Source organism: Sardina pilchardus, chromosome 2 (assembly GCF_963854185.1).
Source record: "Sardina pilchardus chromosome 2, fSarPil1.1, whole genome shotgun sequence".
Taxonomy (NCBI): domain Eukaryota; kingdom Metazoa; phylum Chordata; class Actinopteri; order Clupeiformes; family Clupeidae; genus Sardina; species Sardina pilchardus.
This window is the reverse complement of record NC_084995.1, coordinates 19,335,539-19,359,820: the sequence shown is the minus strand read 5'-3', so window position 1 is coordinate 19,359,820 and position 24,282 is coordinate 19,335,539. Positions and strand designations below refer to the sequence as shown.

The following is a 24,282-nucleotide window of genomic DNA, read 5'->3' as shown; positions in this document are numbered from 1 at the left end:
TCTCTCTCTCTCTCTCTCTCTCTCTCTCTCTCTCTCTCTCTCTCTCTCTCTCTCTCGGATGCCAGACTGTTTGGCTATTAAGCACAGGTCAAAGTTTGCGCTTTAATTTCAGCGCGGGGAAATCAGTAGCGTATGCAAGCGTTCTTTATTTATTTATTTCCAAATGCAGCATTTAATTGAATTTCAGCAGATGTTGACGAGATTTGGCACAGTGCGGTGTCTCCACAGGCTGTCGGCACCGATGATGATGAATTTCAAGTGTTTTAGTGTTTTTTAGCGCATTTATTTATTTTTATACATATATATGGACATCATTGCAGTTTTACAGTACCTTCATGCATGTGCTTTGTTCAAGTACACACTCAAAGCACATCTCCTACCCCCCCTTCTCTCTTTCTCTCTCTCTCTCACACACACACAAACTACATGGGCTATTTGTTTCCCACTTCTTTTACTGTAAACACGCACGCAAATCGTTCTTTGAAGTGACTTTGGGTAGCTGTATCTCTTGATTAGCAAGTTGGTGGAATGTGTTCATCTCTTTCAAGGGACAGTTTGCACTCACAAGAAGCTTCTGTGGCTTTTGTGGCTGCATCATAAGCATTCAGCTGGACGCATGAACTGGCGTTATCCTACGAGCCATTACCAGGCTGTTAGCTGGGACAAATTAGCATTTCACCATCACAGATTTATTTCCATTAGTCCGCCTAATTGGGATGATGAATCAAATCTGATCACTTGGTGAAAGGAGGAGATTTTAATGCATATTTCTTTTTTCATTTAGATACGCCAAGCCTCGTGATGGGGATAAGGAGCATGTGTGTTCTCCATTTAGTGTTTGAATCTTCTGTTTGTATTTGAATATACTCATTATGACTGGTAAATGTTTATTCAGATTCATATTGAAGAGAGAGAGAGAAGGAGAGAGAGAGAGAGAGAGAGAGAGAGAGAGAGAGAGAAGGAGAGAGAGATGTAGAGAGAGATGTAGAGAGAGATGAAGAGACAGGGATATAAATGAAGTCCACTGTGAAGCATGCGAAGGATGAGGAGAGTATTTCACAGCCTAACTAAGCTGGCACTGTACCAGCTCATTGAGATCCGATTTATAGCGCGGCTCCTCAGTCGAGAGAGAGGTAGCTTTACCGTGGAAAAAATGAATAAAATAAAAACACCATAGAAAAATTGCTTTGTGGGATAAAAGCGCGTGCGGAGGTACGTGAGGACACTGCAAAAACAGAAACCGGCTTCCTCCCCCCCCAACACACACACACACACACACACACACACACACACACACACACACACACACACACACATTCATCCTGCGATGCACAAACACAGACAACACTCATATCCAAACACATAAACACAGCTGCATGCACACAAACACACACACACACACACACACACAAACACACACTGAGTGTTTCCACTGCTTGTGCAGTCTGTGTCTGGATTATCTCCAAAGGCGCACAGTGTTGGCCATGCCTGTTTATGCATCATCATTCTTCCCCACGTTAATGAAGGCAGGGACCACTACTGGCAAACAGATGCCCGGCATTACGCACTAATACAAATGGGCCTCCGCCATCTTCCTCTTTGTTTTCAAGCACAACAGTGCGGCAACAGGCTGTATGAAATTACTTTTTTTCGTTTTCTTTGGCAGAAGCTGGGGGACTTGGTTTTGTGTTAGGAAGTTGAAAGTTGTTACTTGCGCGTAGCCGAAGGCCACAAAGTCGTATAGTGTAGTTAATAGAAGTAGATGAATATCTCACGCTCTCCCTCGCTCAAGCCATCTGTCAGGATTTCATTTCTCTGTGATCCAAAAAAAGAAAGAGCTCATAACTTTGATACACAGCAGCCAAGCTGGGGGGGCTTTAGAGCCCATATAACATCTCAATTCTCAGGACAAAGGCCAAACCAGTCCAGTCTGAGCCTTGATTAGCCGACCCAGGCTGCTCCGCCGCTTAGGAGGGAAGGGGGAATGTCTGACTTGGCTTCAGTATGCTACCACAAGCTTTTTAAAGCATAATAAAAAATTAAATGCTTTAGCTTATTTTGAGGGCTCTCTTCGGAACAGATTTTCGTAGGTCGTAGGTTTGTAGACAGTGTCAGCAAATGAGATGGAGATATATGTGGTGTGGTCAGGCGTCTCAGCGAGATTATTCTGGCCGTGTGAGAGAGGTCCTCCTCAGCACCTGGGCAAGGCACCTTCTAGCAGCCTTCACCGGCCCCCGCCTGCCAGCTCCCCCCTCTTCCTGGGAAAGGATTCGGACTGTTGGAGCCAACTCCACGTCTCTTAACAGCCATAGAAAAGAGATTTTTCACTCTCCTCTGCATTGCCCAATCTTCTTTCTCTCTTCCCCCTCTCTCTCTTTTTCTCTCTCTATCTCTCTCTTGCTCACTCTCTCTCTCTCTCTCTTTCCACTCTCCTCTCTCCAACTCCTCCTCTTGGCAGTGGTGTTAGTGGCTCTCTCTGCGTTTCCAGATGACTTCTATTTGTCCTGTTCCAAGTCCATCTGTTCTTCGCTGGCTAGGGTCTGCACTGCCACTGGCTAATTAAGCCATTATTTAGGGAGACGGTCCATTATAGGCCCCTCGCCTCCTTCTTTTGCCACAGTTGTAAAGCATAACCTGGCTGGTAGGAGATAAGGCCGGGAGAGAGGGAGTGGTAGGGACCACAGGAGTGCAGAAAGATCGCTCCCTGCACTGGCTTTTAATATTGATTTTGTACACAGAATTGCCCCAATACACCCATTTATTCCCCTGTTTATTATAGATAAGCAGAGCTGCTCAAAAAAAAAAAAAAAAGAAAACAATAATCATGAAATTGCACAAACAAATCGTCAAATGAATGTCTCTGCACCATTTGTGCTTGTGTTCCGGCTAAATGAAAACCCAGGGCTGTCACAATTACACTATGTGTGCGTAAATAAATGAAATGGAAGAAAAGGCCTTTCCAATTATAGTATTGCGAAGAGATGAATGAAGCCACACCAGTGTTTGAGCTCTTTCAATTATGATTCAAGCGACCATTGTACTAGAACAATGTTTTCAGTCGCATCTTTTTTTGCCATTGTGGGCCTTGTCGGGAGTGGAGCAAACTAGTTTCTGTGGATAAAGCCACCAGATATTTATCGCCGCGTTTTGTTACAGCAGTTGTGTGTTCTGATTGGCTTGTTCTCTTGAATAGTCTATCGAGCACGCACGTGTAAGTATAGGGTGAAAGAGCCAGAGAATAGTTCAATAGTAAACATCCACTCACAAGCAGTCATGCCCGAACTTGAAGCAAATGATTGCATTGTAACTGTGTGGCGCATTCTGCCTTTCTAGTAATTATCGCGGGCTTCATTCCAGCCAGCTGTCTCCATCGAGGCTGGGCCTTGCATTGACAGGCAGATCAGGAGGCAGAGTGCAAAAGCAATTAGCACAGGTCACATATGCCAGAGCATTGTCACCAAACAGATCCACGCAGCACACCCACCCACCCGCCTCACAGTGCTAATTAGGCGGCCATTGTAAATAGTGGCATGTGTTTTCTGCTCAAAAGGCAGCGCCCGAAAAATGAATGCAGTCCATGGGCAGGCTCTCGCTCCCAGCCACGTCTACTGTGGCAGTGTCTTTGCATAAAGCATCAGAGTTCATTCCGCAACCTCTATTAAATGGAGCAAACGGCAACTGCAGGCACCTGCTGTGATGATGTGTAGTGTGGGCAATTTGCCATTCCGTATACATTATAGTTGTTTATGTTTGAGTAGATTTTGTCGGAATAGATACGACTTTCTTAAATGTGGATTAAGTTTCTCTTTTTTAATGAAAAAGGAATCGCTTGCACTCAAGCCCCTCGGTACTCACGGACCAGGACTGCAGAATCAGCAACGCTGACTGACCCCACAGGCAGAGTCCGACACGCAAATAACTTATGGAATGCTTATTAGTTGCAAACGGCCAACTTTTCAATGCTCTGATGTAGACTGCTGGTCTTCTTGTTGGACCGCTGGCTGAATGTTGGTCATTTGCAACTTTTAAACGTCCTATAATTCATGAAGCGTGACTCTTCCGGGTGTTTTTAACTCCCTTTCTTTTTAATCTGAGATGATAACCCATGAAGGCAATGGCATCACATTGGAAGTGCTGTGACAGGGTGTAGACCATCAGACTAATGTATTAGTCCCATTCCCACCAGCCTCATCGCCCCTCGGCGTCTGTGGTCTAAGACTAAGTTATCCTCATACTGAGGAATGGACATTAGACCTAGCGAGCAGAACAGCCACGCACAGTTAGGATTCAGCTTTTAAATGATGGCCACTCTCAGCGTTCCAATGGTTTGTGTTTCTGGTCTGCCTCCATTTCACAGGAAAGCAATCAGGATAATTTCACCCTATAATAAAATTAAAAAAAAAAAACGATGTGTTTTTATACTGTAGATTGTGCAATAAACGATGTGCATGTGTTTCACTGAGTTCCTGTATGTGCTACATTGTAGAGCCAGGTGTTCCATGTGGTTGTCTGAGCAGCAGAGTAGAAGTCATTTGATTACACTGGCAGTATCATTTGCACAATGCTTTTCCTTATGGACCTGAAGTGTTTGAATTGTTCCACATGGAAGGTGCGTGTACGGGGGTGGAATGAAATTGCAGATCCCTGCAGGTATTGCACACGTCCACACACACACACACACACACACACACACACACACATACTGTACATACACATGCATATACACACGCACACACTTTCCCATATTTTTGCATAAGCTCACACCTCTCATTCTCCCTATTTATGGAGTGTTTCCCTCATGTTAACAGACCTGATTACAATGTTATTATCACTCATTAAAGAGTAAGAGGCAGCAGCACACAGAGGCCGTTACGTTACGCAGCCACACTGACATTACTCCGTTATTACGCATGGGGGGAAATGCAATGTTTTAATATGATGTGCAAATGAAATGGCTCGTAAAGGGCAGATTTATGGAGACCTCCTGCTCAGCCACATCATATGGGGACATTAAAGTGTCCCTGTTGCTACAGTAAAACCTGCACTCGGTGAGCTATGGCAGACAGAGAAAGTGCAGCACAGTGTACTCTCACTCCGTCTATAGTGTGTGTGTGTGTTTGTGTGTGTGTGTGTGTGTGTGTGTGTGTGTGTGTGTGTGTGTGTGTGTGTGTGTGTGAGAGAGAGAGAAAGAGAGGGAGAGAAAGTCAGTGTATGTGAGTGAGCGTGTGTGTGTGTGTGTGTCTGTCTGTGTGTGAGAGATTGTGTGTGTGTGTGTGTGTATGTTGGAGGGTTGAAGAGAAGAAAAGATTCTGCTGTCTGTCTTCACATTTTCTTTTCTCATACTAGATGGCTTCATTCACTTCTCTGCAGTTCTGCTTCATGAGATTAAAAGGTTAGAAGGTCTGGATACTGTCAGTCTAGCATTCTAACAGTCTATACACACACACACACACACACACACACACACACACACACACGCACACATGCACCCACACACACACACACACACACACACACACACACACACACACACACACACACACACACACACACAAACCCACAGTTGTGTGTCTCTTTTTTTTGTGAAGACAGCTCTATAACAGACCTCCACAGTGGTAAAGTCTATAGCCTAGGAGGTTGGAAAGGTCACTCAAAATGACAGCATGTTTATTTCTCTTGGAAACTCTGTGGGAAGTGTTTGTTGTTTATCTGTTGGTGTGTGTGTGTGTGTGTGTGTGTGTGTGTGTGTGTGTGTGTGTGTGTGTGTGCGTGTTGAAGCACATGGGTGTGTGTATTTATGTAACCTTTCCTGTGTTTGTGTTTTCTTTTTCTGCGTTCTGTATGGATGGTGTGTGTGTGTTTGTGTGCATGTATGTACAGTATGTACTGTATGCATTGTATGTATCTGTAGCACTAGAACGACCATTGGATGAATAACTTTTGGATTTCTCTACAAATACCACGGCCTTGCACAGACATACCCAACACACACACACACACACACACACACACACACACACGTGCGGGTCTGTGTGCACATCCATCCGTGTGCTGTTATCTCTTTTTCAAACTGTCCTGCTTTGTGTTCCCGTCTCTCTGAAGCAGCCAATCAAAGGTAGCCGGCGCCATCTGATTTGAAGGTCACACAGATATGGCCACAGATTTTCCTCCAGACGGATTCGTCCTTGCCTGCCTTTCTTATGCAAATCAACAGTAACAGTTATCTGCTGAGGGGCCTTTTAGCAATAGACATTTTGTAACGAGCATTTGTTCCTCTTTCATGACCGTGGTTTTTGAGTCGCAACAGAAAAAGAACTCTGACCAAGCAGCTAACGGTGTGTGTGTGCTGTTACGTATCGTAAATGCTGGTGGTATCTGTGCTATATATATATATATATATATATATATATATATATATATATATATATATATATATATATATATATATATATATATATATATATATATATATATATATATGCATATATATGTCGTGTTCCACTGCGTTCTGTGCGGTTGTATAGAGGGAGACAGGCATGTATATTGGCAGGAGTATATATAGAGTAAAGTAGAGGGAGACAGGCATGTATATTGGCAGGAGTATATCAAATGGCGTCTTTCAATCATCCACTTCTCTCCATTCAGCCATTCATGCGTCATTATACTTCAGATTTGCACCGGTGGAGTTCTGCTCTTCACAGGCCTTATATGTGTGTGTGGCTTATGGAAGAGCATTCTCACTTCTGAAGAAGAGTGCCACTCACTGCGGCAGGTGGGAAATATTTTTCTTCACTCAAGCAAATCTTCCGTCTCGAGTCTTCCTTGGAGGAGGACTGGACAAAGGAGGGGAGGACTGGACAAAGGAGAGACATGTTTATATGCCCGCTCTGTGCCAGTGTATCAACTGACCCTCTAAAGTTAAACGACTCTCTACTAACTGAGACATGTCACATTGCATCATCATCATCTTCATCATCTTCATCGACCATTTTTTATTCAGGGAGAAATTGACTGAGCTCTTTTATATAAATGCACATTTGTTTACAAAACAAACAAACAAAGCAAAATGCTGGAGGGAGTGGCGTGATTCACCAGCGCACCCATGCAGACATTTAGACAAATGAAACAAACAAATGAGCAATAATAGTCGCTCAAAGCGCCTCTCGTCGACATGGACAACAAACATAAATAAAATGGAAATTATATGCATTTGTTGCCACAGTGTTTCTGTTGCAATCCAAATCAACCTAAGCGTGATGGTTGATTGGTCCTAACAGATCTGTACAGGGCATAGTAGCACCACAACGGAGAAATGCCAGACCGGACCTCCGAACCTCAAATGTTGGCGCTCAGGCTAAAGTCCATTAGGCAATGGTGGTGCTTTGCCTGACATGAACACAACATCATTGAGTCCGTCAACAGTCCCACCAGGCTGCTAGATCAGAAGAGCTCTGTGTCAAGTTGTTCAATCTGAGCGGCTTGTCCTGGCAAACGCAAAAGCCATCAACTTGTCCAAACGTGATCTCGTTAGCTAGCATGCTAGCTGCACACGTCCCCCTGCCACACACATCCTCATCCAGATGCTGGCCAGGGCAGGCAGTTCAGCAGCACATTGATGGCAGTGGTGGACTCTGACAACGCTAGTTATGTGTGTGTGTGTGTGTGCGTGTATAAGTGTGTAAGTGTGTGTGAACACTGGATTATGGATCGATCCGATCCTATGGAGGTTGGTGTTATGACTTGAGTAATCAATGGCGTTCACACACTTGAAAAGAAACGAGGGCCTCAGGATAAGCTGACTACTGAGGTTTACAGGGCTATTATCACACCTACACACACACTTTACATTCACTTCACTTATGCGCTCTGAATTATTCACAACTTTCTTTTTTTATCCGTATGAAAGCCATTTTTTTCGAACTCAATGAGAGATGCTACATGCACACACATGAATAGATAAGACTTCATGTTGGTTTCTCTGGATACTTGGTACCTCATTATTATTATCTCCGCCAAGGAGGTTATGTTTTCATCAGGGTTTGTTTGTTTGTCTGTTTGTCTGTCTGTCTGTCTGTCTGTTTATCTGTCTGTTAGCAAGATAACTCAAAAAGGTATGGATGGAATTAGATGAAATTGTGAGGAAAGGTCTGAAATGACCCAAGGAAGAAGCAATTACATTTTGGGAGTGATCATGTTGTGCATTCACACTAACCAAGCTGAATCAGATGGAGAGCGGGGGGGGGGCGGGTGGATTATTGCGAGTGGGACTTGAACAGCTGATCTGGCGAAGCTGATGCTCCACTCCAGTCCAACCTCACGCCTGACGCAGGCTCCTGAGGTGAACGGGAGCTGAGTCATTCTGAGCCCAATCACAATCACAGCGTCTGCTGCCTCCGTCCAGCACGAGTGATTTCAAAACGCGCTCAACTAGAGGATGAATTAGAGCCCTCGCAGGGCATTCCCACAACAGAAGACAGCAACGACAACAGAACACCAACATAATAACCTCTGACCTGATCTCCCCCTCTCTCTCTTTACTCAAGTCGGTCTCTCTCTCTCTCTCTCTCTCTCTCTCTCTCTCTCTCTCTCTCTCTCTCTCTCCATCCCCCTCTCTCTCTTTGCTCAAGTCGGTGTTTATTTGCTACTGTGTTTGCTCGTCGGAGGCCAAGCGGCGTTGCTTTGATATTGCTTGTGTGTTTTTCTGAGTGCTCTTCCGCGGGCCACAATAATGTGCGGATGCCCCAAGCCCCTCTCTCTGTGGGATTGTGATTCAACCCAGGCGGTATAAAGCACAACACAAGACACACACACACACACACAAACAAACAGCCAAGCGTGGCGTCGGCGGAGGAGGAAGAGGAGGAGGGGGTGGAGGAGGCCTCGCTGCCTCGCGCCGGCTTGTGTTTCTTCGCCACGCTCCCTCCAGATCCTCCCCGGTGAGCAAACCTCATTCCAGCTTCCTCTTTAAAGCGCGGAGGATAATGAATTGGGAGTGGGGTCTGAGCATTGATCTGAGCAGAGAGGCGCTCGCGCGCGCGGTTCAAGGGAGTGTGCGCCTTCCCCCTCAGAGGCACGGCTGCTGGAGTAATTGTAGGGAGAGAGATGCGGGGGGGGGGGGGGGGGGGGTTGATAGCAGAGGAGGAGGAGGAGAGAGGGAGGGGATGGAGGATTTTTTTAACCACATGCCAAAGCGCACACAGTTGAGGCAAAGCCAGTGGATAAGTGTGGGTGCCACAACTACCCGCCTTTTTTATTCCAAATGCTGTAATTCTGAGCTGCAGACCTGTCCTCTCTTCTAACCCTGAGCGAGAGAGAGAGAGAGAGAGAGAGAGAGAGAGAGAGAGAGAGAGGCAGGTGTGAGACAGACTTGGAGCGGACAGGAGAGGTACGGGGAGAGCAGTGGACAGATGTAACACACCTGTATCTATTGGCTCATTACATCAGGTGTCTACCTGTTGCCTTGTGGTTGTCTCCATGGAGGGGCGCGGGGTGTAGGGGGGGTTAGTGGAGTAGGGACACTCTCTGTGTTTATTGTTTGTTTACGCACTGCCTCTGCACTCACACTGCGTGTAGCTGTTCAGGAAGATAGAGTATTGATGGATGGGCTATGACCAGCAGCAAAACAAGCCTTTCAGTTTTCATGATGATATTGCATTGACACTGGTACAAGTCTGAGCACATTTGTGGAGAGCAGGTTGACCTAATCAAGGTGTCACTTTCCCATTGCTCTGTCTCTGAGACGAGGACATCATCAACATATTGAATGTATGAGGGCAAGGGCATGCCTCTCTCTCTCAGATGACTCCTCTCTCATTCGTCTCTCTTCTTCTCTGTCTCTCCTCTCCTCCATCTCCTATCCTCTCCTCTCCTCCATCTCCTCTCCTCTCCTTCATCTCCTCCATCTCCTATCCTCTCCTCTCCTCCATCTCCTATCCTCTCCTTCATCTCCTCTCCTCCATCTCCTATCCTCTCCTTCATCTCCTCTCCTCTCCTCCATCTCCTCTCCTCCATCTCCTGTCCTCTCCTTCATCTCCTCTCCTCCATCCCCTATCCTCTCCTCTCCTCCATCTCCTGTCCTCTCCTCTTCTCCATCTCCTCTCCTCCATCTCCTGTCCTCCATCTCCTCTCCTCTCCTCTCCTCCATCTCCTGTCCTCCATCTCGTCTCCTCTCTCCTCCATCTCCTCTCCTCTCTTTCCCCTCGCTGGATCTGAAGGCCCGTTCTGTTGGCATGCGCTTGTTTCTTGGCCTCTGTAATGAGATGCTAAGCCCTGCATGGGGGTACAGAACTCCCCCAGTGGGGGTTTGTGATTAGAAGCAGAATGTGGAAGTGCCAGCGCCATGCTTTTTATTCTTTTTTTTTCCTACCGAGTGTTTGAGCACGCCGCACGCCCGTCCAACCCCAGCAGGGCCGCAATATAATGGGCTGGGGGTTAGAACTGTCGAACGCCTGCACACACACACACCTTTCCAGTGTTTCACAGACAGTTTGCTAAAACACACACACACACACACACATCCAGGAGAACACCAGGCTCCCCCCATGCAAATTGCCTCTACCTCCTACACAGTTTCTGTGTATAGCGCTCGCTTGGCTTTTAATGGGATATTTACATGTCTTGTTTAAAAGTCGTGTTCAAAAGAATGAGTTGTTTTGGAAACTGCATGCAAACCTTCTGTTGTTGTTGTTGTTGTTGTTGTTGTCGTCGTGTGTGAGTGTGTGTGTGTGTGGGGGGTTGTGTGTGTGTGAGTGTATATGTGTTTGTATGTGTGTGTTGTTGTTTATATATCTGTGTGCATGCACTGGTGATGAGGCTGGGCACAGGGTGACATTTGAAGTTTAGCTGGAGTTTAGAAGTCCTGACTCCGTGGCAGGATGGCTTCAACAGTGACGACTAGGTGGCAGGCTCTGACAAGGCTCAGCAAAGCGGGCTCGCGATGATGAAGGGATCGACGGAGGGAGGGAAAGGAAGGGAAGGAAAATCATCCCACAGAAGAGAGAAAAGGGAACACCTCAAAGGGGGCTGAACCCGCGAGACATCAAAGCAGGGGAACAACATTGCTGCCCTTCATCATAGCCTGTCAGGGCTGGGGAGGGGATATGGGGAGGGGGGGGGGTGGTGGGGGCCGCAGGGAGGTGAAACTTTGCCTGCTCTGTAACTGTTTATTTGTCACTTCCTCATGCCCGGCGCTGCCTGCCTGCCTGCCTGCCCGCCTGACGTGCATCACCCTCCATGATTTACGACCTCGTTTAATCAGCCACTCCGAGTGCGGCGCCAGACACATTTCCTCTCCTGTTCGGTAAAATTCCCCTCGGCTCTTGGGCCTCCCCCCCCCCCACGCGCACACACACACACACACACAACCCACCTCACACACACACACACACACACATACACACACACACACACACACACACACACACACACACATACATACACACACACACACACACACACACACACACACACACACACACACACACACACACATACATACACATACATAAACACACACACACATACACACACATAAACACACAACCCACCTCACACATATACACACACACATACACACACAACCCACCTCACACATACACTCACACACACACACACACACACACACACACACATACAACCATACACACACACACACACACACACAAACACACACACACACACGTCCTCTGTGTATGTTAACAACAAATCAGGTCAGGCCCCCAAAAACAAAACAAAAAGCGTTGCTTTAAAAAGTAAAGAAAAACATGCTGCTATACTGATTGGCATTCTGTGCATGTAGACTGTCAAGAGGGAGATGTCCTGGCACTCATATTGCCCCTGTCAGTTGCACTGAGGCCGCTTGTTTGATGACTTGCCCACCGTGGGAGTTTAGGAGTGCTTTCGTTTTAGGGAGCGGAAAGGAAGAGAGATGGATGAGAGGAGGAAGAGAGCGATAGAGAGAGAAAGAGAAGGTGTGGGAGGATTACACACACACACACGGAAAAAAAAAAAAACGCTGACCGTAACTTTTGGTCCGGGTGACTTTGGCAGAGTTTGAGCCCAGCGCTGCACAGCGCGTGTCTGTCTGTCTGTCTGTCTGTCTGTCTGCCCGTAAGTGTGTCTCTCCCCCAGGTGCGAGCGCGGCCTCAAAGAGGAGGGATGGCACTGCCAGTGTCTGTCCTGCCCTCGGGGCCCTGTCCAATCAGCTGTCAGCACCGGCAGGTTCCCTGCTGGGGAGACATCCTGGCCGCACGCTGCCTCCTCTCCCCCCTGGCAAAGGCAGCCTCTAATGTCTCCCCCCCCCCCCCCACTGTCCTCCCTCAGCTGTCCGGAGCGCTCGCTCATCCTCGCCCGCTCCCGCCGGACGTGTGCCCGCCTCCGCAGGACACCTCTGTGCCCGTTTAGCATGCATGGGCAGAGGCCTCTCTCCCTCCTGCGCAGGCCTCCGAGAGGCTCGGATCGTTATTTTTTTTTTTATCAGTTAATTATTCTCGAACCGGGCTATTTTGAAGCACAGATGCTGTTGAAAAGACACTGACTGAATCAAAGGTATTTTTAGTCACATGTGTCACTTGAGTGCTGTGCGGTGGAGTGTGTGTGTGTGTGTGTGTGTGTAGGGGCTGTCCCCTGGGCTAGACTGTAGCCAGGGGCAAAGGCATTTATTCTTAATTGCTGTCAGAACGGATGCTGTGCCAGCACAATGTATTCCTGTGCTGATGGTCAACTCTGACCCCTACTGCCCGGTACAAACAGCTCCTCTCTCTCTCGTCCACATTCATCTCCTATCCCCGCCGTGTCGTGCGGATCATTCATGTCGTTGCATAATTCAGCATTTTAACGACGGCGGTCGTGAAGCGTAGTGCGTAAAAGCGTCTCGGTGTTAAATGCCTTCGCACGTGTCACCGATCAACGCGCGCCGATGTCAAACCGCGCGGCATCCTTCCGTGAAAGGAAACCGCGAGCTCCGTCCCTCCTCGCGAGTCGCTTTTTTTCCCCCCGACGCCGTCTGTTCTGGCGCTCGCTAATCCCGCGGTCTGCCGCTGCTAAAAAAAGTGCCATGTCTAATCGAGGGGGCACAGGCGGAGGCGGCGTCTGCCGAGCGGTGATAGGCCCTGGCGCAGGTATTAATGCCCCCGCATTTGAATAATGCACAAACACGGGACACCGGCTATGCTGCAAAAAGTCCCGCTGTGTTGGAAATGAACAAATAATGCGTGTCGAGATAAAACTCCCCCCGCCAAGGCGGAGGCGACGGACGACCGCTGCCACGCTGCGTCTGTCTCCGTGCGCTTTTCAGAGAGGGGTCAAACCCATTACCCTGGCATTGCCATGGCAAAGAGACCGAGAGCTCGAGGGGCCTTTGTCTTTGTCTCCGAGTTTTGGTTCGGTGTCTCATGAATTCCTGAACAGAGCCGACGGAATGCATTGTGTTATGAATGTGTTTGCATTCCCGCTGTCTTTGTCACAAATTCAAATGATGACTCCATTGTAGTCTTGTTTTTTTTATGGCAAACACACAGTCCCACTGCTACACCCAAACAGCTCCGGTATACAGCCCCCGATGTAGCAAACTTCCTGGAGAGCTGGCTTCTCTGGCTGCTGCAAGTGAAAGAGTCACAGGTGTTTGCTTTTTAATATGCAGGAAGCCAAGACCAATTCAGTTATTCAATTAAGTGTTAACAGCAGGAGAATCTTTGGGGACGTTAAACATTAATGCTCCGGAATGGGGGCAAGAGAACGGTGAAACAATACTGTGATTAGATTAAGACATCACTGCAACTCCCTGTCCACCTCTCTCTCTCTCTCTCTCTCTCTCTCTCTCTCTCTCTCTCTCTCTCTCTCTCTCTCTCAGACACACACTCTCTCTCTTTCGTTCGTTTATCGCTTCTTTCTCTTTTTTTTACCTCTCTGATGTACAGTGCACGCTGTAATGTTCATGATCCCAGTGCAGCTTTGCCCGACGACGATTCATTCATATTCACACCCTGCCTGTCTTTGTCTGTGTGTCCTTCCGCAGAGCACCTGAAGGATCGTCTGGAGAAGTACATGGCCCGTTTCCCCAAGGTGCGCATCGTGCGGACCAAGAAGCGCGAGGGCCTGATCCGCACCCGCCTGCTGGGCGCCTCTGTGGCCAAAGGGGAGGTGCTCACCTTCCTCGACTCCCACTGCGAGGCCAACGTCAACTGGCTGCCTCCGCTGCTCGGTAAGAACAGATAAGGATAGTGCTTACTCCAGGGAAAACTCACCGCGGGGATAGAGGGAAAGGGGGAGAGAGAGAGGGGGGGGGAGAGAGAAAGAGAGAAAAAGAGTAGGGATAAAGGCAGGAGCGGAAAGGAAGGGAAAGCCTTTCGTATTTTTTCTCGATTAGTTTTTTTCCCTTACTTTTCCTTTTTCCATCACAAGGAGAAAACAGCTGTGACTGGCAATAATGCATACGAGATTTCCTTTTTTGGCTTTGGCTTATCTATCCGCTAAATTGGGCAATTTCACAAAAATCAAATGCCTTTCTTGTTCAAAGCTCTTTTTGCCTCTTTGTTTTTTTTTTTTGCCCACTTCATCTCATTGTGATAAATAGCAAATCAGAAGTCTACATCTTTCTCTCTCTCTCTCCATCTCTCCCTCTCTCTCTCTTTCTCTCTCTCACACACACTCTCACTCTCTTTCTCTCTTTCCATCTCTCTCTCCCTCTTTCTCTCTCTTTCTCTTTCTTTCTCTCTCCATCTCTCTGCCTCTCTTGCTCTCTCTCTCCTTCCATCTCTCTATCTCTCTCTCTGTCTCTCTTCTTCCCCCTCAGAGGGAGAGGCTCCCCAGAGCTCCCTGTAGAGAGCCGCCCCACTGAGCCTCACGGACGGTGATTTCCCCGCCTCTGCTCGGCTGCCAGAAACACGTTTCTAAAGTGTCCCGCCAGATCAGACACACACACACACACACACACACACACACACACACACACATACACATGCGTGCGTCTCATCGTCGCGGGAATTAAGAGCATGTTCGGCGTGCGCACATCAATGCGCCAGGCAGCCGCAGCCCTGACAGGTCATCAGAGGTCCAGCTATGAGCTACGTGTGGCCTCTCAACTCGTTACTGGAAGAGCGAGCAAACGAGAAACAGAGGCACAGTAGGACAGAGATTAGAGAGAAGGAGAGAGGGAGAGAGAGATGAAGAGAGAGAGAGAGAGAGAGAGGGACAGAAAAAAAGGGAAGAGAGAGGACGACAGAAAGACAGGAAAGGGGGCCACACAGTAAGGAGCTCTTTAATTGGCTCGGCTGAGGCGGCTCCAGTTTTGTGAGGCGTGCTTCTGGGCTGAAGGGTGGCATCCATGATTAGAGTGCCGAGGGCCGCCAGGGAACCGCGACTCGGCTGGCTAGCGAGGAGAGCAAAGGGGCTCCGTGGCCCTTTTCCTAGTCCCACCCTCTCCTCCACACACACACACACACACACACACACACTCGCACGCAGGGCGACCTCGCTTCTCCGCACCTTTCCCTTAGCCAGCGGAGGCCAGCCATCGGATTCAGATGTGAAGCAAAGATCTCGTTAGCGCTTCAGAGGGTTCTGGAAAAGCGTCCTCCTTCCTCAGATCACACAGCATGGCAGGAGCCGAGCTGATCAAAGGACATTATGCATGTCAGACACAAGGAGAGGAGAGGAGAGGAGAGGAGCGGGGGGGGGGGAGCGAGGAGACGCAAAAAGGAGGTGCGCCTCACAGTCGCCGGCCTCGTCTGTTCAAACTTTGGGAAAAAGCTGCACTTTATTTTTACCCCACTCTAAGGTCACGCACACACACACACACAAGCGCACGCACACACACACACACACACACACACATTCAAGAGCCTGTGTAGATGGACTGCACTTGTGCAGACACACAATCGTACTTTTGCTCTGAATGCTTTTATAAGAACCTGACCATGTCCACACGCTCATCATTCAGCTCAAGCTGAGGCCTCTGTTCCAATCTCTATTTACGTCCACCTCCCTCTCTCCCTCCCTCCCTCCCTCTCTCCCTCCCTCTCTCCCTCCTTCCCTCCCTCCCTCCCTTCTCCTGCACCCACCCTCCCCCCCATCATGCGTGATAGCTTTTCTCCTTGCCTCTCCCACACCCCAACCATTATTTCTCACATTTGTCTCCCTCTCTCCCTCTTTTCTCTCTCTGTCCCTGACCCACCCACCCCCCCCCCCCCATCCTCCCTCCACACACACACACACACACACACACACACACACACATACACACACTCTCAATTCCCTCTATTGTTTAAACCCTAACTGTGCAAACCTCGGATGGAGTCATGGGTATTCAGATTTAGGCTACTTAGTGAGAAACTCTGCAAAACAAAACAATGTGTTCTGTCGCACAAAGCACAGTGGTGTCTATTTGAGTCACGCGCCCGTTAAAACAAAGATGCTCCTAAATCAATAGCATTGTGTGTGTTGGCACCAATGGGGTTGCTTGTGAGGACTGTGTGTGTGTGTGTGTGTGTGTGTGTGTGTGTGTGTGTGTGTATGTGCTTGTGTCCCTGTGTGTGTGTGTGTGTGTGTGTGTGTGCGTGTGTCTGTGTGTGTGTGTGTGTGTGTGTGTGTGTGTGTGTCTGTGTGTGTGTGTGTGTGTGTGTGTGTGTGTGTGTGTGTGTTGCCTGACGTGTAATCTGCATGAGTGATGCTGGCAGGCTGAGGAGGAGAGGGATCGTCCTATCGTCCTGTCCATTGTAAACAAGCCTGTCATGGGGGCTGCTGTTCGTGACTGAGAACTGCTTACACGCCCGTAAGCTAACGGCGTCAGACTGTGCCTTTGTTTGTGTTGGTGTCTTTCTTCTGGTCTGTCTTCTGTGCTCCGTTCTGTTGTTTTGCTTTATTTCATGGCTGTGTCGTCCAGTCTAGTCCAGTCTGATTTCTTAGGTCTTTGATTTTGATAGCCATGTGAATATATTGACTTTCATTCCTGTCACACTTTTCTTTTAATCAGCGTCTGTGTATTGTGTGTTTGTGTGTGTAGGAGTGAGGATGTTTGTGCAGTATGTCTTCTTGGATGTGAAAGCGTGTGTAATGTGTGTGTGTATATGTGTGTTTGTGTTTGTGTTTGTGTTTGTGTTTGTGTTTGTGTGTTTGTGTGTGTCTGTGTGTGTATGTGTATGCCTGTGTGTATGAGTGTGTGTATGCGTATGTGTGTGTGTGTGTGTGTGTGTGTGTGTGTGTGTGTGTGTGTGTGTAGGGGCGAGCGCGCCCACTGGCTCTCACAGATCTCCATGGTCCAGTGGAGCGGTGGCGTAGGGGAGGGAAGGGTGACAGATCTGGGACAGCTTAGCGCCGCTGAGTGACAAAGACATAGCTGGCCGAGGCTCGGCGGCCCTCGGCGGAGCAAACCTACTTTGAAGTGCTGTAATTGTTTCTAATCGCCGTGCGACTGTAGCAGGTCCAATTTCACGGCGGCTGCCGCACTCTGCCAAGCCCACGGAGGATGGCTGTGGGCTGCTGGGGGCCCCTCGGGGGCCGAGGCAGCCGGCCAGACACCCTCCCACCACATCCACTGAACCGTACACGTACGCGCCGGACCCGGGCTGCAGAGCCACGGTGATGGATGGGGCTCCTAAGCACTGTTTTTATGTTCCCTCTCTCTCTCTCTCTCTCTCTCTTTCTTTTTCTTTCATTCTGTCTGTTCTGGATCTAGTCCTCATTCTTTTTTCTTTCTTTTTTCCTTCCTTCTTTCTTTCTTTCTTTCTTTCTTTCTCTCTCTCTCTTGCTGAATGAGCTATGTAGATCACCCATCCACACAACCATTCTTGTGATATGTATGCACCTAAGATATTTCTCTCTCTCTCTCTCTGTCTCTCTCTCTCTCTCAACAGACCAGATAGCCCAGAATCCCAAGACCATTGTGTGCCCGATGATTGACGTCATTGACCATAATCACTTTGGCTATGAGGCACAGGCGGGCGACGCCATGCGGGGGGCCTTCGACTGGGAGATGTACTACAAGCGCATCCCCATCCCCCCTGAGCTGCAGAGCACGGACCCCAGCGACCCCTACGAGTGAGTCGCACACGTTATTACTCTGCCCTCTGTAATGCTTGCAGAATGATCCATTCACTCGAACAGGCCTTCCCAACGTTCGGAGATCTGATATTTCTTGATAACAGACCCCTGTCAAGAAAAAAAATAGTTTTGTGCTTCATATTCACATCTTTCATATCACTCTGCAAGTAGTCCGGTCATTTCATGCTTTGGAGCTTCATTCAGAAGTGAAAGCAGACGTTTGATCAGCTGTGTAAAGGTGAAGGTTTGATTCAAGTTCAGGGTGTGTTCCGGACTGTTTGTTTCTCAGTAAAAGCCACGATGAAACAGTAACAAATAAATGGAAAGAGTCATATCTACTGTACGTTTCGGCAAGTAGCCGTGTAATAAGATCATGTATAGAATGCCGGTCATTTTTGGAGCATAAGTCCCTCCGCTGGCGCATCGGGGTCCTGTTTGCCCTGCTGGGACTTAGTTTCCCAATAAGGACCGGCGTCTTATACATTATCCTTTACACACCGCACAGCACCCCGCAGCACAGCGCATCAGTGGATTAGCGAGCACGTGCTCCATGGATATATGCAGACATCCACCATAGCGTCTCTCATTGTGCCACCTCCTCTGGCTCCTAGTGTGGGGAGAGTATCCGCTGCAGCAGCTGCCATGCCATTTTAGTTCATATCATTAGTGTTGCGGTTGTGCAGCAAAAAGGGCTGCGTATGGGTAGGTCCTGTGGGTCCTGTATATGCAACGGAAACACAGCGTCTGAAAGGGCAGGAGTTCCTTCACCTGTCCCCTTCACCTGGGTAGTGGGCTGAATACCTGTAATGGATATACAGATATCCACCACAGCCCCCTCTGGCACTTCCTCCCCTCGTTTATCTCAGCTCCCTGTGGGAGGCTTCATTTCACAGCTGGATCTCATCATTATCTTTATCATGCTGAATGTGTGCTTCTTTTATACGCATACGGTATGTGTTACACTGTAAGCTATTGGATGCCAACATTTTCTTTGGGATGTATGAAGTATCTATCTACCTACCTACCTACCTACCTACCTACCTATCTATCTATCTATCTATCTATCTACAGTATCTATCTATCTATCTATCTACTATCTATCTATCTATCTATCTATCCATCTATCTATTTATCTACAGTACTGTATATCTAGCGTGTTGCTCTCACACACACACACACACACACATGCACACACACACACACACACACACACACACACACACACACACACACACACACACACACACACCAACTGCCATCACTCTGCATGCCATTTATTTCAGCTCACATCACACACTAACTCAACAAGCATGAGACTGTAATTACAACCCATGTCAGCCCTCCTCTAGCCGCAAAGCTCAACTTACACGGCACTCTCATATACCCGTTATTTACATTCTGCATGGCATTACATTACAACCTGCCAATCAGGGCTGTGCTGCTACTCTAATGCACTGTGCTCTGTAAACAGCGTAGTGCCGTATATATCTGTGTGATTCGTATGGGCTGGAACATCAGTCAGTCAATTATGGCACATTGGCCATGAGATCAATCAATACTCAGAGTCAGGGGTCAGGATGCTTCTGCACAAGAGGTCACGAGGGGCATCGCAACCGTGTCATTCCCATGACACCCACACACACACCCTGGCTCATTGTCATGTGCATGACACGCACACACACACACACACACACACAATTGTCCTCTGTGGAATGAGACGTAGGTTTGTTGCAGGGAGACCTCATCGACCCGTACAGTGACCTTGGGAGTAAAGCTACCAATAACCTCCAACATCTTAACAATGACAGGCACCAGTGCGGCAGAGGATTGTCTGTGTGTGTGTGTGTGTGTGTGTGTGTGTGTGTGTGTGCATGTGTGTGAGTGTGTGTGTGTGTGTATATGAGCGTATGTGTACAGTATGTGTGTGTCTGTGCGTGTGCGTGTGCATGCGTGTCACTCTCTCTCTCTCTCTCTCTCTCTCTCTCTCTCTCTCTCTAACGAGAGCTGCTGGTGAGCGGCGGTGGTGCCGTCTCCGCTCCCGTGGCGCCCATAGAGCGCGTGCTCCCAGCTTAACCCGCTGCCTGTGCTCAAAGGGCAGCTCATTAGCCGCAGAGCGCCGCGCGCACAAGAAAGGGCCCACGCAGGAAATGTCAGCCGCGCCTGTGACCTCCAGATAAGTGTGTCTGCAGAGAGACAGGGAGAGCCAAGAGAATGCACCGTGGGTCAGCGGCAGAGTTTCATCACTCACACACACACACACACACACACACACACACACACCCATGCACATACACACACCCATGCACATACACACACACACGTGCACACACACATACTGACACACACACACACACACACATACACTCGCACCATGCACGTACACACACACACACACACAGGTGCACACACACACACACACACACACACACAGGTGCACACACACACACACACACACACACACACACACACCCATAATCATGCATGCGCTCACTTACGTATGCACATATGAATAGCTCTTCGTCCTTCAGTGAAGGCCCAGGTAGAGGGCATGACACACTTGAGGAGTGAGGAGTGGGGTGGGAGCAAAGGCTGAAAGGGAGGGAGGAAGAGAGGGAGGGAGGGAGGGAGGGAGAGAGAGAGAGAGGGAGAAAGGGAGAAGGAGTGAGAGAGGGAGGGAGGAAGAGAGAGGAGGTGAGTGAAAGAGAGGGAGGGAGAGAGAAAGGGAGGGGGAGAGAGGGAGAAAGGGAGTGAGAGAGAAAGAGAGGGAGGGAGGAAGAGAGGAGGTGAGTTAAAGAGAGGGAGGGAGAGAGAAAGGGAGGAAGAGAGAGGGAGAGGAAGGCATGTGTTGACATGAAGCGCATCACTCCAGCACTCGGGGGTGCTGTGGTCCCTCACCTGCCCTGCTGCTGCACTGTGGGCTGCTGACGTCAGAGCAGTGGAGCGGCCCGGTGTCATGGCGCCCAGCGCAGGCACGCTGTTCTCATTAGAGCTCCTGATCCCCTCCCACAGGGCACACCCAGCAGCAGACACCCCACACACACACACTCCTACCCACACACACTCCCCCCTCCACACACACTCCCCTACCCACACACACTGCCCTCCCTTACCACACACACTCCCCTACCCACACAGACTCCCCTCCATACACACTGCCCTACCCACACACTCCCCTACTCTACCCCACACACTTCCCTGCCACACACACTCCCCTCCCCTGCTATACACTCCGCTACACAGGGAGACAGGGACATGAGGGAGAGAGACAGAGAGAGAGAGAGAGAGAGAGAGAGAAGAGGAGTGAGTACACCTCCGTGGGGCAGGGGTTAGTTGGGGTGGGTATTACAGATGATCTGAGGGGTGATACGGGGGCCGCAGTGAACTGCTGCTCTCTCTCTCTCTCTCTCTCTCTCTCTCTCTCTCTCTTTCTCTTGCTCCATCTTTCTCTCCCTCTCTCTCTCCCTCTCCCTCTCCCTCTCTCTTTCAGAGAATAGGAGTCTGGGCTCGTCTCACTCTGATGCGTTTGGGCTCGGACTCACGGGAACACAGTGCAGCCGGCACTGATATTAGGAAAGATATAGAGCCCAGATAGCAGCTCCACTGTGTGTGTGTGTGTGTGTGTGTGTCTGTGTGTGTGTGTGTGTGTGTGTGTGTGTGTGTGTGTGTGTGTACAGGTATGTCTGTTATACTGATGACTCCAGCTTCTAGAGCTCCCTATATTTGGATATATTGTGTGTGTGTGTGTGTGTGTGTGTGTATACACGTATGTGCACGTGTGTTATTTATATATTAGTGCATCTGCCCCTAAGGCACATCTGTGTGATTCAGAAAGTGCATGCAGTATGTATATATGTGTGTGTTTGTGTGTGTGTGTGTGTGTGTTTGTGTGTGTGTGTGTGTGTGTGTGTGTGTGTGTGTGTGTGTGTGTGTGTGTGTGTGTGTGTGTGTGTGTGTGTGTGTGTGTTATTTGCATCTTTGTGCATGTGTGTGTCCCTGTGTGAGCACTCCTGGCATCATCACACCACAGCAGACTGAGTATTTGCAGCGTCAGCTGGAGCTGGATACACACAGATCACCAGAGATTCTGAAACCCATGACCAGACACATCAGTGTCTTTCAGTGCTGCTTTATTGTTTTTCAATCTCTCATTCCCTTCATTTCTCAATCTGCCTTCCTTCCTATCCTATCCACACCCCCACAATTTCTCTCTCTCTCCCCATCACTCCCTCTTTCTCTCTCTCCTCTCTCTCTCCTCTCTCTCTCTCTCTCTCTCTCTCTCTCTCTCTCTCACTCCTCCTCTCTCTCTCTCCCCCTCTCCTGTGCTGTGGATGTTCTGTCGTTCTGCTGCTGCCCACTCTACCCACTCCCGTGCAGGTTGGCCAGAGGGATTCATAAAGCTCAGAACGCGCTCTCATAAAACCTTAAATATTCTCAACTGCTGCCATCTGTCATCGGGCCCCCACAGGAGAGCCGGCAGGTTTAAAAGCGCTAATATGCCCCCCCCCCCCCCCCCCACACACACACACAAACGTCCAATAACGGGAGCAGCGAAGGAGAACGTCACGTCCTCCAGCGTTACTGTTTGGAGTGATTCAAAGCTAAACTGGACCGTATTGTAGCGGGCGTACTCATAAATGTCGGTGGCCTTTAATATTCCATGCTTAGGGAGGGTTTAGGGTTTCAGATTCACTGTCGGAGGCACAGTCGGTTGTTAAACTCCACGGAAATCAGCCAGGAAAATATTAGCGTTATAAGATGAGCTATTGAAAAGCATATATGTATCAAGAATATTAATAGCACATACTAATGTATATTAAAGGATATTTTGCATAATAAACTGTAATATAGGTCATGTTATATGAGCTTTGTGGGTAATGTCACCGAGTGGTTTAATTCATGAAGCATAATAAATGAACGTATAAATGTTTGAGGCCTCCAGAGTCCTCAGACCTCATGTTGCTTTATGAGAAAGGAATGTCAATTTTACTTAATTTCCAAACAAGACCAGAACGGATATATTAGGCCGTTCCAATTGAATTAAGGATAAGTCTTGTCTTTAAAACATCTTTGAAAGAAAAAGACAAACTGAAGCTAGAATTTTCGGCTAAGGTCTAACTTACTTAAGTGAAAAAGACATGTATTCGGGAATGAGATAAGGATGACAAAAGCCCAGCATTACTGGCTGTCATCACTGGCTGCTGAGCGGAAGAAGCACAAAAGCTTCTGGCCGGATTCTGGGTACCAATTCAGCTCTGAGAGCTGGCTCTTCTCCACCAGGCTATTCTACACACGTAGTCAATGCGTAGGAGAGACATCTCAATCAACCCACTGGAGCCACAGATGCTCTTTCTCTCTCTCTCTCTCTCTCTCTCTCTCTCTCTCTCTCTCTCTCTCTCTCTCTCTCTCTCTCTCTCTCTCTCTCTCTCTCGCCTTACCTTTATTTCTCTCTTTTGTGCTGTTAGTGTTTTTTTTTGTCTATTGCTCAAAAGAGGAGGGGAGGGGAAAACAGGAGTGAAAGAAACGGGCGAGGAAAAATCGAAGCCGCAGGGAGAAAGAAAACACTTCACAAAATCAATAGAGAGCCAGTATTCTTCATACTGCCAGTAATAGTGACTGAATAGCTAGGGATATTTCTCATTAAAGCTAAGCCTCAGAGGAAGGTTAGGAGTAGGACAGAGACAGGGAGATTTAAGCCATAATATATTAACTACTGTTACTGAATAAGGCAAGAAGTCGCAAAATCACGGATGATGAGGGGAAACTGCCAGGGCTCGAAACCGCAACTGGCACTACCTTGAGTTGGGAGGAGGGTGTGCCGGTAAGGAAGCTAACAACCACGGGTCTTACTGTCTGTTGCTAACATGTCTCTGAAAATGCTGGGAGGGAGGTCTATGTATTTACTGCATAGCTGCCATACCAGTTTACTGTTACATGTGTGTAGTATAAGTGTGTGTGTGTGTGTGTGTGTGTGTGTGTGTGTGTGTGTGTGTGTGTGTGTGTGTGTGTGTGTGTGTGTTCTCTCTTGCGGCTTTCTCCCGATGGGCTATGGGGCTGAGCTGAGGGCCTGTGGGTGAGGTGGGCTCTCTCAGCGGGAGCTCTCAGACCCCGAGGCCACATCCCCACTGTAGGCCCTCTGCCACAGCTACACATGAGCAGTCAGCCAGCACATCTCTCTCTCACACACACACACACACACACACACACATACACACACACACACACACACACACACACAGACACACACAC

At 48.6% G+C, this 24,282-nt stretch overlaps 1 protein-coding gene across 1 annotated transcript in view; it reads left to right on the top strand.

The window, feature by feature from the left end:
* galntl6 (polypeptide N-acetylgalactosaminyltransferase like 6) overlaps window positions 1–24,282 on the top strand; it is a 207,447-nt gene that overhangs the window by 155,004 nt on the left and 28,161 nt on the right. The window contains exons 6-7 of the mRNA XM_062520732.1: window positions 14,015–14,200; window positions 17,850–18,033. Of these exons, the coding sequence (XP_062376716.1) occupies window positions 14,015–14,200; window positions 17,850–18,033 (370 nt within the window). The remainder of the gene's footprint in view (window positions 1–14,014; window positions 14,201–17,849; window positions 18,034–24,282) is intronic.